The sequence below is a fragment of the Elephas maximus genome, chromosome 6 (assembly GCF_024166365.1).
Source record: "Elephas maximus indicus isolate mEleMax1 chromosome 6, mEleMax1 primary haplotype, whole genome shotgun sequence".
Lineage (NCBI taxonomy): Eukaryota > Metazoa > Chordata > Mammalia > Proboscidea > Elephantidae > Elephas > Elephas maximus.
Genome location: NC_064824.1, coordinates 127,367,795 through 127,380,862, shown reverse-complemented (window position 1 = coordinate 127,380,862; position 13,068 = coordinate 127,367,795). Strand labels below are relative to the sequence as shown.

The following is a 13,068-nucleotide window of genomic DNA, read 5'->3' as shown; positions in this document are numbered from 1 at the left end:
AGGAAAAAAGGTCAGCAATGTATAAACTGAATAAATGAAAAAAAAAAAACTATATATATATAAAACATATATATAATTTGGATAAAATGCCTTATGAAAAACACCATGGGGACAGTGTCTGACTTCCTCCAACTTCATGAGGGGCAAGGAGAGTCAAGATCAACAGCCCAAGGTTGATTCCTATGAGGCGGGGGTCAGACATGCCTCCTCCTTCCACCATCTTTATCAGTTCTGACACCAACTGTCCCTCCACAGCACTTTCTACTGGGTTCGATAATTTATTGCAATGGCCACACAGAACTGGCAGACCTTATTCACAATTATGGTTTTTTTTTTTAGGGAAGTAACAGTTACAATGCAGGCACAACAGCACTCAGGATACAGTTCTTCTATCAGGACTGTCTCTTCCCAGCAGTGCTTACAGGCCCTCTCCTCAAGGGCACTCAGCTTTTTCTCTCTGTAGGTGGGGAAACCCACCATGCCTTCTCCTTCTGCCGGGTCTCTGCTGCCAGGTCTCTCCAGCTGGTCTCTCCTTCCTTAGTGGTGGTGGGCTCCCTCTCTCTGCTCTGGAATTGGCTCTCTTTTAAGGCAAAACAAACCAATCCCCTTGGTGGGCCACAATTACGTTATCACACAGCCTCATCCAGTCACCTGGATGGGAGTCACAAAACCATAGTTAGAAAGGCCACACACAAAAGTAATTAATGGCACCACACCTTATTAAATATTTATTTAAATATTGGTAACATGGTAACATTGACCCAATAGCCATAACATTAAAATCTGGAAGCATAAACCTGTTGATTATGCCATTTTGGGATCTTACCAGTTCCCAGGGTAAGCATGTGCAGAGTAATCTTATCAATATTTGTTATAATTTTGAGTTTGCTATTTAAATTGCAGATTGGAGGGACCCAAGGAACAGAAATGTGGAAGTTTGCACAAAAACATTCATTTTCTGTAGGTAGCACTGTAGCAAGGGAGAAAGAGATTAGACCCTGGTGTCTGCCAAATGGGATTCAGATCACCACTTATTAGGTGGTGACTCCGGGTGTTTCCTCTCTAAGTCTCAGAGTCCCCATCTATAAATGGAGCTGATGATAGTTGCTCATGTGCAAGCTCAGATGCAAAAGCATTTGACATAAAGTAAATCCTAAATATCCCTTTATCTCTCTTTTTCTATCTCTTTCTACAGGGACAACTAAGGCCAGGATATCCCAAATGAAAAAGATGTTATTTAGATACACTGAATCCTTTATGATGAATATCACTGTTATTTCTCTTAAGCTTTAAGATAAAGGATAACTAGCTATAATTCACTGATCAAACATCTCTTTATTGTTAGGTATTCTCAGTTCTTAATAGAAAAGCTGCTGGAGCAAGTAAAGGGAAGATGGCCCTTAGTAAAAGGGAAATACTCAAATATAGCAAAATTGCAAACATTTTCTCGGTAAAGATCCAACATTGTTCCAAGGTTTCAGAACCAGACAGAGCTGGGTTCAAAATTCAACTCTATCCCTTGCTAGCCAAGTGAACCTGGGCATGTTATTTAATCTGTTGTTACCCCAATTTTATTTTAATCTATGAAAGAGGAATAATAATACATAATTTACTGTCACAAGGATTAATGAGCACAGATATCTACCAAACAAAATATAGCTGTTACTATAAGCCATTATTCTAATATTATTATTAAAAGTCACCTGTGAAGATCATATTCACCTCAATAATCCCCCTTTCTGCTAATTCTAGGGCATTAAAGAATAATGTGGAAGAAAGAAGTAAAAGAATTGTCCATGATTAAAATAACCTGAGCACTTAGGAGAAGAAGAGATAACCACTCTATTCCGAAGTTATTAAATAAAATATGGTAGAAAAAGACAGACGATGATTTTCAGGAGGTTGACAATGTTACTGATGATAATTATTCCCAGGACAGGAAAGCCAGCAATGCCACAGTGACACGCTGTTAGTACCTGATTAGTGGTTTGGTTGTAGGTTAGGAAACAGTATATATACATCACCAATTTATGTGTGTGAATATATGATGTACACTTACTGAAACATCTCTGGCAATGGAGAAAAATGGCTAGCAGTGCAGTTCAAAAGATTTCATATTAGGCCATTTGGTTTATCTAACCACAAAAAGTACAAGCTTCAACCAAAGAATATTTTAATTTCCCCTTCACAGTGTAGATGCTGCTTCAAACAAATGTGGATAGAATCAGAGGGAAACTTGTTGTGACTTGCGTTATCTTGACAAAGCTTGCCTCCTGACACACCTCAGTACTTTACTGACACTGCTGTGGCTACGTTTTCATTCTGTTTTCTAGATTGCGGTTCGTTTTGCAATATAGTTTTGAGTGAGCCCTAAAACATTAAAAACCCACTGCTCCTTAAAATCAACTGTCACAGAAGAAGTAGAGCCGATCATTTAACTTATGACCATATTTTTATCCAAATCTCATCATACCACCCACTTCAGTACACACAGATGCTCATCACTGTGAACAACATTTTATCCGAAATTAATTTCATGCATGTGTTGATTTTTGGCACCAGCTGTAGTGCCATCTTACTTACAGTGAAAAGGTTGTCTTTGGGATAGGTATCAAGAACACACACAGATGGTTACATCTGACTTGGGAGAAAGTTAACACAAATGTGTCATGTTGTTAATGGAACTCTTTTCCACACATAACCAAACCAGTTGCAGCGGAGTCAATTCTGACTCACGGTGACTCCGTGTGTTGCAGAGTAAAACTGCTCTATAGGGTTTTCATGGCTTTTGTGACCTTGCAGAATCAGATCGCTACGTCTTTCTTCTGAGACACCACTGGGAGGGTTTGAACTGCCAACCTTTCGGTTAGTAGATGAGTGCTCAACCATCTGCACCACCTATGAACTACCTTTCCATTCAAATCACCCCAGAATCTTACTAAGTCAGGCCTACTTAGTGTTTTTGTTTTGCTTTCTCTTATTTCCTTGACATTCTAAATGGACTTGTGGACAACACTGAATTTTCTTTAAAATTAAACTAGAACAAAATAAAAATTTCATTCTTAACTCTACGTTTAGAGAAGGCACCCAGTGTGACGGATCTGATGCTGCCATACTGACAAAAACATTCTGAAAAAATGATTGCCAACCTCTGTTTGCATGTGTCTCTTACAAAGACCCCTTCGGTCTTTTTATAGCCATAATGATTAGATAATTCATTTCTTAAAAATTTCAAAACTGCCTGACAGCCCCTGTCATATTTTATCCGCTGCAGCCATGAAAGATATGTCTGTTTCTTTCTATACATCCATTTATCCTTGCTGCTTTGAATGAAGGTATCAGGGACACCTGAGCCTCTTTTCCTTTAGGCTAAATACCACATTTCCTTTGATCAGATCCCAAGTGTCATACTGAGACTCTCACAATATAATGATTATTGCTCAACATTGGCAGTTGGGACTAGGCACAATGTCCTAGCCATTCCAAAACCATCTGTGTAAATGAGTCAATTCTTTGTTCTCCTTGCCAGTTAGTATATTTATGGAGCAATAACAGAGTACATGGCACTGTGAAGAGCGCTTCTCCCATGTTGCTGTACTCTTCGTTCTCTTTACGATGAGTTTCCAATGGAAGTGAACACTCTCCAAACCGAGCTATGGATGAGAGCAAGAACAAGTTACACAATGCTCATTCGTTGAGGTCTTGGAACTGATCGATTAATTAAAGAAACTATTATTCAAGCTCACTTTAAATTCCTTTCGTGCTGGGAAATGTTAGTTTCAGCATTTTATTCACTCAAGCAAAAGCCCTATATAATATTTAAATAAAAACATCTTCAAGTTAAACATTTTCATTCTGTCTCCCCACTGTTTTTTTGATAAGGAAGCTCCCCCCTCCACCCCCTCATTACTTAGCATAGAAGAATGAGGAAACAGGCTTAAGGAGTCTAAAAACATCATTTCTTGGCCCATTTTTTATATTATTGTATACTAGGGCTCTGTGATCAGATGTTTGTTTAAATGGTCATTTCAGCCTGTTTATTGAAACGTGTGGTTAATTTCAAAAAACGAGTAACAAGGTCCTAGTCTTGGCCCTTAAGTTAGCAGAAGTAGAAATTCAACATTTGCCTAACATTACACAAAGAGCAGTTATACATGGGGTCTAATTTTTGTTTGACTGACACAGAGCATGATAAGTTTGAGGAAGAACAAAAAGTGACATGTAAACATAGAGCATACCATATTATTTGAACAAAGAGTTTATGTATTTTCTTCTATATAATTCCAAGAAAATGGGTCAAGCAGGAAATAAATTGTTGGGATTCATGGTGTTCTCTTAAAATAAGTTTCTGCCTCGTGTGTCCTCCATTTTATCTTTAGGTGTGTCCTGAAAGGACATGGGCACATCTATTTCCATGAAAATGTTTTAGGAGTCTGCCCCTCTCCAACACCAACGCAACATCTAATACCTGCTCCACTAAACCCTAATGGTGCAGTCCAAGCTGAAAGTAACCCTGCCATGTCTAGGTTTAGGTTGTCTTGAGGAAATAACAAAAAAAAATAATGGTTGCTTCTATTCTTCCTCACTGCACTAATACACCAAAATCTTGATATTAGTTACTAAATGTGAGACAGCATTTAAAAAAAAAATAATAGGCTAATGGGCTGTTGTCACGTAGATGCAGAGTTGAAAAGAAATTAAAGATAACAAAAATATAGTGTGCAAATGAAACATGTGTTCTAAGAGTTTTGCTTGCCTTTTTATAAGTTCCTGGAGTTTATTCCATTTTAAATGGGAAATTTAATCAACTTCATCTCTGAAAACACAACTCCAAAAACAATATCTAAATACCACCATTAATAAATATCATTTTCTTTCAGATCAATATTTAAGGACAACCAGGGAAATGTGGACAGTGACTCCAGATTTTCACCATTATATAGACAAGAAAGTAGCAAGATATCAACTGAGGACCTACTTAAACTAGTGTCCGATTACAGAAGGTATATTTTTTTTTTTTTTTGGATACTCTTGAAGTCAACATAAATAAGCTATGTAGCTATCCTTGGTTTGTTATCTTTGCATAAAAAATTACCTGATTACCCGATTTTCAAATGTCCAATTTCCCCCAGAAAGAAAATGTTTTTCACATGACCTCACACATGCCCAAATGGTATCACAGAGTAAATTTGCCAGAATTATATGGAGGGAGTGTGAAACATTAAACTCTGTCAGTTATCTATTGCCGAGTAACAAGCCAATTCAAAACTTAGCATTTACTTTACTCCTGAATCCACAACATGAACATGGCTAGGTGAGGAAAGTTGACTCTTTTGCATATGGCACTGGCTGAGTTGGTTACCTGGGGGCCAGGGTATGGCTACTTTCAAGATGGCTCACTTACTGACTGGAAAGTTGTCCTGGTTGTCAGCTGGGAGCCCAGCTGGAGCTGTGGACCCGCAGCCCTCTCCAGGAGACACCTTGGCTTTCTCACGGCATGGTGGCTAGATTCTAAGAATAAGACACCCCAAGGGACAGGACATGATTGCTGCCAGTTTCCTAAGGCCAAGACTCAGAAACTATCACAGTAGCATTTATACCATATTCCATTGTCACATGACCTAGATTAAAGGGACAGAGACATTGACTCCTCTCAGTAGGAGGTGTGTTAAAGGAGTGTAGGTTCATGTTTTAAAACTCCAAAGAAAAATTGTATTGCTGTGAATACAATAATTCCTAATATTTTTGTCATCCAAATGCTTTTGGAAAAGACAGAAGCAATTATTCATAAGAGAAGAAATCCATGAAAGCTACACATTTTTTTAAAATGAATCGCCATGCCTCCAACATCTGATGAGATGATGCTTCATGACAAGCTACATATCTTAACTCGTAGTCCCCTAAAGCACACATTAGTCTTGTGCCCTTTGCCCCTTTCTAAATGTTATTTGTCTCTCTCATCTAAGAATAAACAACTTCCTATTAATTTTGTTTATTGAAAACAAAATTAATATAATATTATGAAACATGCATGATTAATATGTTCTGTAGATTCAGTAGAGGATAAGGTTCTATTAACTAGAAAGGAAATTTTCCAATGTTCTTTCTTGTTCCGGAAAAAAAATATAAACCTTAGGAAGCAAAATAAGGGTTAGGAGGGGAACTTGGGAGGAAGCCCTGAGCCAATCTGATTCTTTGTGATTCTACAAGACCAGTTATTACATGGAGAGGCTCCTTTTTGCTTCATCAAACTGGTTCTCAAAGTTAAATGAGCTGAAAGGAATCATTCACAAGGTTATTTGTGGTCTACTCTTTGCTTGTGTAAAAGCTCAGAATTAATAGTTGACTTTTTTTCCTTGAGAATTAGAATAATTCATTGTGTGTGTATGTGTGTGTGTGTTTCTGTGCTGGCATACTTTCACAGAGCTGACAGAGTAAGCAAAACGCAGACTATCCCTGGAAGCCTGGATATTGCTGTTGACAACGTTCCTTTGGAGCATCCAAGTACGATGATGATGTTCTGGTTTGGTTGTAGAGTTTTGAACATTTAGTGGGTTTTTTTGGTTGGTATATTGGTTTTTTTTTTTTTTTTTTTATTGGTTGGTTGGTTGATTAGATAGGTATTTTTTCCAAATATTTATGTAAGTGGAATTCATCATCTTTTAGAAATGGGGGGTTCCTTTTTTCCCCATTAAGGGAGACTCTTAAGTATTATAGCACAAGAACTATATTCAGGGTAACCTACCATTTATCTGGTATGTACCTTGTTCTGGCAAGATGTTAAACTATATCATTTCATTCTCAAAACCCCAGAGGGTTTCAAAAGAGTAAAGTCAGGTTCAGATAGTTTAATAAACCAGTAACCTGTACCGGCAGAACCTATATTCTGCCCAGTTTCTCTTATTCAAAACATAGGGCTGGCTCCACACTGTGTTACCGAAGAGTTACTCTGGGCAACGTTTAGCCACCCAAGTGACCATGCAATAATTATAACTGAAATATGTTGAGACTCTGTTATTACAGAGAGTATATGTATCTTTTTCAGGATATGATCAATAGTCTTGTCCGTGTCAGTAGATTTTAAAAAATTGCAGGAGTATTTATTAACTTATAAATAAATGAGTTTCATAGTTTATTTCTCAAATGGTGGGACTGGGTTTTTGTTTTGTCTTTTTTTGATTTGCTATGCTACTTCCGATTAGGCCTTTTGGTGACTTTCTCAGCGATGCAAAGGACAAATACAGACATCCAGTATTGAACTACAAATAGGGAGATTATTATCACAGGATATTTGGATTACCATTAGTACTCTTAAGTTTTCCGTTCTTGCAATTTTTCCACAAATATTTTAATATGAAATGTAATAAGCATTCTAACATAAGCCATGACTCCAAATCATTTTTGTATTGATTGGCATGAAAAAGTAGAGGATAAACTCAGCCATTTCCTCTACCTAATTAGGAGAATGTGGCTTTTATTACCTACAGTCAGAAAAAATAACAAAACAGAGAGCTAAAATAATTCTCTTTGAGAGAATTGTAGAACATTAGAGAAATTTGAACATACAATAAAAACTATTGTAATTGATTTCTGGAAAAAAAAAAAAAAAACCTGTTATTGGATTCCCAAGCATATATAGCTAATCATTTTGCTTTTCTGAAGGCAGGAAGATTCCAGATGGGCTGAAAAAAAGTAGATAGATTTGCTACCTTTCAGTACCACAACTTCAGCCTCCTAATTATTTAGTGATGGGAGTTTGGAGATAAAAAATTTTAATGGTCTTTTCTTTCTTTTTTCTTAGGCTGTTCCTACAAGGTTAGATTTTAAAGGACTGTAAAAACTGAAGAGAAAATGAAATAAGTTATATTCAGTAATGCATAAGGTGCTTCAAGCCCATGCTTTCATAGGGAAAACTTAACTATTAACCCATTTGGAACTATCAATAGTAGACCCTTTGACAAAGTTTTGTTTTACTGTATATCAATATCTGCATCATATTTATAGTGTTATAGGAAAGGCCAGTGTGTTAATCCTTGTTGTATAATATCCGGTTAGTATGTTCAGAGGATCATTAGCTAAAATTACTTTTTATATGAAGCTGAATACAAGAAGAATATAGTTATAAACCCATCCAAAAGATTTACCCATTTTCTGAGACATCAGTTTTTGATAATAAATACAATGCTTGTTTATCTTTCATGCCTGCCTCCTACAAACTTTCCATTCTAGCATGATTTAGCACAAAATGATATTATAGAGTTTTATTCTGAGTGGATTAATTTTAAAATATGTTAAGTATTGTTCACTAAAAAAAAGAGAGAAACATATTGGATGACGAACTTTTATTTTCTGATTTTTTAAGACTGTGTAACATCGTCCTTTATCCCTGTCAAGCCTTTCAATGTGATGGCTCAGCCTGAACCCACAGTGGAGGTGGAAGAATTTGTTTATGACTCATCCAAGTATTGCCGTCCCTACAGAGTATACAAAAATCAAATTTACATTTACCCCAAGCACCTCAAGTATGATAGCCAGAAATGTTTCAACAAGGTATGATACAAGTTTCTGAGATATCATCACTTAGACCATATAAGATGGTTTGTTGAAAGTGAAAATATAAATTACTGTAGGTCAACATTTGAGAATAGATAACCATTTGGAAAAAAAAAAAAAAAAAGCTACCTAAAGGACAATGATGGGTTTCACCTTAGATATGTTTAAAGATGTTCAGATTTGTAGCATGTTAATATTCCTTTCTGAAACCAGCCCTAAGTATTTTTGTTCTGGGCAACTTCTGGTTTCTAAATATACTCTGAAAATAGCATGCTTTTCACTCTCAAAATGAGCTTTTTCTTCCTTTAAAAAAAAAAAAAATTCTTCCCCGATCTTTCTGCAATTTCTGAACACTATAGATAATGTCACAAGAAAATGTTGGGCATTCTGCTTTGTTCAGACTCAATTTGATGCTACTTATTTTAGGCACTTGGGTTTTGTGTGTGTGTGTGTTATTTAATAGGAAATTACAACTCCTATTTCCCACATTGCAATTTCAGGCACGAAATATAACCGTGTGCGTTGAATTCAAAAACTCCGATGAAGAAGGTGCCAAGCCAGTGAAGGTGAGCCAAGTCAGCAAGGGGACCCGGCAGGAGAGCGCATAGGTTCTTTCCACCATTGAGGAGCTTCTGATTTCACTGTGGTTGAAAGGGGACCAACTTCATACATTTGTTTTAGATTTTCTGAAATAGACCTGATTTAATAGCCATCATTAACTAAATCTATTAGAAATGGCTGTCCCCTGGTTCTGCTTAGCTTTTCGTGGTGTAGATAACAGAAAACTGTTCTAGTGTGAAGTAAATGCAGAGATTCCTCTCTGGAAGTCATTGTCCTTTCCATAGATTAGCCTGCTTCTTGAATCAGCAGGCCTGATTTCAAAAGGCACGTGCCAGCTCGCCTTCCTGTGGTCTGTGCAGAGAGTTGCTGCATTCTGGCCTCGTGAAAAATGGAATGGACCTGAAGGATAATCACATTTATGGAAGGTGTTAGTGCCCTCTGCCTGAAGAATGAGCAACTCGGCCTGGAAAATCACTCTGGTTGTTGATCACATGATTGAATAAGATCAATAAAACTCTGATGTTTTTAGGCACTCTGATCTTTTAACCTATAAGACTGCAACTGGATGGAAATCCTTAGAGCTCATATTTGATATATACTGTTTTTATTTTAAGAACTTCACGCAACAAAAAGTAACCTGTGAAAAGAGAAGGAAGATTATTTTCATCGGGCCCATGGCCTGGTCTTCCCAGTCTGGGTAAAGCAGAGGAAACAGATAGGAAAGCATAATTCTAATTTCTAACTAGCCACCACCATTATCTGAATTAAATTCTTAAAGCACTCTATCTTGTACTGATTGTGTTACCCTGATTTTGCTACCAAGAAGTTTGTTGGATTATTCAGAAGAATGGTAATTTGATTTAAGATTGGTAGAATGAATCACACAGAGTTAAGAGGAAAAGCTCTTTAAAATTTTCTTGAGCCACTTTTAACATCAGCAGGTACCAAGCGCCCCAGCAGCTTTAGCATGAGGAGAAAAAAATTAAAGTAAAATGTGATTGTGAAGCAAATTAGATTTGGCCTGATGGCAAACTCTCCAGGCCTGCTAGAGCAAGTGCTTCTGGGAAAATTCTAGGAAAGATGGGCAGTTGCAGGTGTGTGGGTCCCGTTTTCATTGCATCCTAAAGCATGGCAGAGAGATACAGCAGGGCCAGATGTCAGATTCCAGAGGAGGGACCCCCAGCCTGAGTTTTAGTGGGCTTTTAAGCTGCATGATTTGGAAGGTGAAATCTCACATCCTCTGGCCTGATTAGGGGCTGGGATACAGTCATAATGCTGAGGGGACCTGGCACCTGACCTGTCCTGCTGGCTCAACATTCCTGGTTGGAGACAATGTTGTTAGGGGTTGAGGTTCAACCAAGTCCTGCAGTTGCCCAGAACTGATTGCCTTAAACATTAGGTCAAAGTTGGATTCTGTGTGCCTCTGCAGGATCATGCAAGGATCCCCCTGGAAAAAGTTAATCCTTATCTCCTAGTAATCAAAAGCCATTGAGCCATTGGTGGTTCAGTGGTAGAATTCTACCCTTCCATGGGAGAGACCCAGGTTCAATTCCTGGCCAGTGCATCTCATGGGAAACCACCACCAATCTGTCAGTGAAGGCTTGAGTGTTGCTCTGATGCTGAACAGGATTTAGTGGAGCTTCCAGACTAAGACAGAGTAGGAAGAAAGGCCTAGTGCTCTACTTCCCAAGACCAGCCAGTGAAAAACGTATGAATCACAATGGTCGATCCACAAACCTTCATGGTGATGACAGGACTTGGCAGCATTTTGTTCCATTGTACATGGGGTCGACATGAGTCAAGGGCCAACTCCACCTCAGCTAACAACAACAATAATCAAAAGCCAGAGAATGAATTGATTCAGGTATTCAGCAATGATGTAGTATCAATATCATGAATTAACACTTCCAGATTTTCTTCAGCCAAGCATCCCATTGTATAATAAATATCAAGTTAAAAAAAAAAAAAAGAAAGAAACTTTAAGGAAGTAACTGGCGTATCTTTCTCTCATGGAATGGTTGGTGGGTTCGACCTTTCACTTAGCAACCAAGCGCTTAAGCCACCGCACCACCAGTGCTCCTTCAAATATGGGATAGTAGGAAAAAAAAAGCTCAAGGTTAATTAGATGTCAGCTAAGCTTGGCAAGTAAGCACAAAATTCACCTTTGCCCCAGGGTTGGTAACTGGAGATTTGTGGCCCTTTTCCATGCTCAGCTAAAATCAGATTCTCATAATTTTTCAATGTGTGACTTTTTTAAACAGTGTATTTATGGCAAACCTGGAGGACCCCTCTTCACCTCGGCCGCCTACACAGCAGTTCTGCACCATTCCCAGAACCCAGATTTCTCAGATGAGGTAAGGGAGAGCCAGACCCCAGCTGCCATTAGCAGCTTCTAGAAAGGTGGCCAAGTTTATGAGATAATAATGCATGATAACCACACCTTAGACTGAGGACATGCCTTAGCAGGTGTTTCCTTAGCCAAGATTTATTAACTGTATTAATGGATAGTTGCTCTAGGAGTATGTTGCAGCTTTGTGTACTTTAGCACAGGATTGGCCTTTAAAAATGTACTGTTGCTATTATATTATTCTTTTTAAGTGAAACTCATTTTTCCTTCTTTTTCACCAGTCAGTATAATAAAGAATACCTTACATAGCTTTTACCAAACACTGGCAGTATTTCACGTTATGGTAGGAAGACCAAAGAACTAGCTACATGCCATCACCATTGATTATGATCTGCGTGAGCTTGAGTGTGCCTGGACCATCATATCTAAGTGGACATGGGAGTAAGACCTGTCCTGGCTAACTCCCAAGACTTTCTTATTGATCATTAAACCAGACACTGTCCACACGTTTTCTCACTTAATTCCCACAGCAGTACTGAAAAGTTGGTACTAAGTTCCTATTTAAGGATGAGAAAACTGAGGCTCAGAGAGGTCAAACAACTTTGCCAAACACCTACCAGTAACTGGCAGTCAGGATTCATGTGACTGCACAGCCTGAAGCTTCGTCATGCCTCTATAATACGTATTAAAATATCATTGAGTCAATAGTTTTTACTGCACACATTAGTTTGTATTACCAACAGCTTCAGACCAGCCGATTACAGTGCTTAAACTTAATTTCTAACCGTAAAGTCTGAACCAATGCAACCTGTTGCTGTGCCATATTGTGAAGTACTGATCATCTAAATAGGACAACATGGGCCTGGCTGATATGATGGCTAGGATTAAAAATGTCACCCTTTCTGTATTAGTTTCCTATCGGTGCCATAATAAATTACCACAACTTAGTGATTTAAAACAATGCACATTTATTATCTTACAGTTGTGGAGGTCAAAAGTACAAAGTGGGTCTCACTGGGCTAAAATTAAGGGTTCAGCAGGTTTGAGTGATTTCTGGAGGCTCTAGGGGAGAGTCCATTTCCTTGTCATTTCCAGCTTCTAAAGGCGCCCACATTCTTGGGCTCATGGCCCCCTCCCGGCAGTTGTGTTACTCTGACCTTAGCTTCCATCCTACTCACCTCTCCTCTGGCTCTGACTTTCCTGCTTTTCCCTTACAAGGACTCTGTGATTACATTTGCCCACCACGGTAAATAGTCTCCCCATCTCAAGATCCTTAACTTAATGATATCTGCAAAGTCCATTTTACCGTGGAAGGAAACAAAGTCACACGTCTAAGGATTAGGATGTAGACGTCTTTTCTGCAGTAAGGGAGCATTATTTTGTCAACCACGCTTTCTGCACATTAACCATTTTAAATCAAATTAAAGGAACATTGATGAAACAGCATTGTGGAACATTTGAATGTTCCTTAGACATGAGGTGGCAAGACTTGGACCCACTAATTTTGGACACATCATTAGAAAACACCAGTCACTAGACTTCCATAAATCTTTCTTAAAAGGCAAAGATGCCAGTCCTACATCCTGCCCTTACCCTGGACAAACAAT

General features: G+C 38.2%; 1 protein-coding gene across 6 annotated transcripts in view; it reads left to right on the top strand.

Moving 5' to 3' along the window:
- Positions 1-13,068, top strand: part of DOCK10 (dedicator of cytokinesis 10) — a 310,282-nt gene that overhangs the window by 224,759 nt on the left and 72,455 nt on the right. For all 6 annotated transcript variants that reach the window (XM_049888334.1, XM_049888333.1, XM_049888332.1 and 3 more), the window contains exons 15-19: positions 4,881-5,003; positions 6,425-6,504; positions 8,363-8,550; positions 9,054-9,119; positions 11,376-11,468. In XM_049888334.1, the coding sequence (XP_049744291.1) occupies positions 4,881-5,003; positions 6,425-6,504; positions 8,363-8,550; positions 9,054-9,119; positions 11,376-11,468 (550 nt within the window). The remainder of the gene's footprint in view (positions 1-4,880; positions 5,004-6,424; positions 6,505-8,362; positions 8,551-9,053; positions 9,120-11,375; positions 11,469-13,068) is intronic.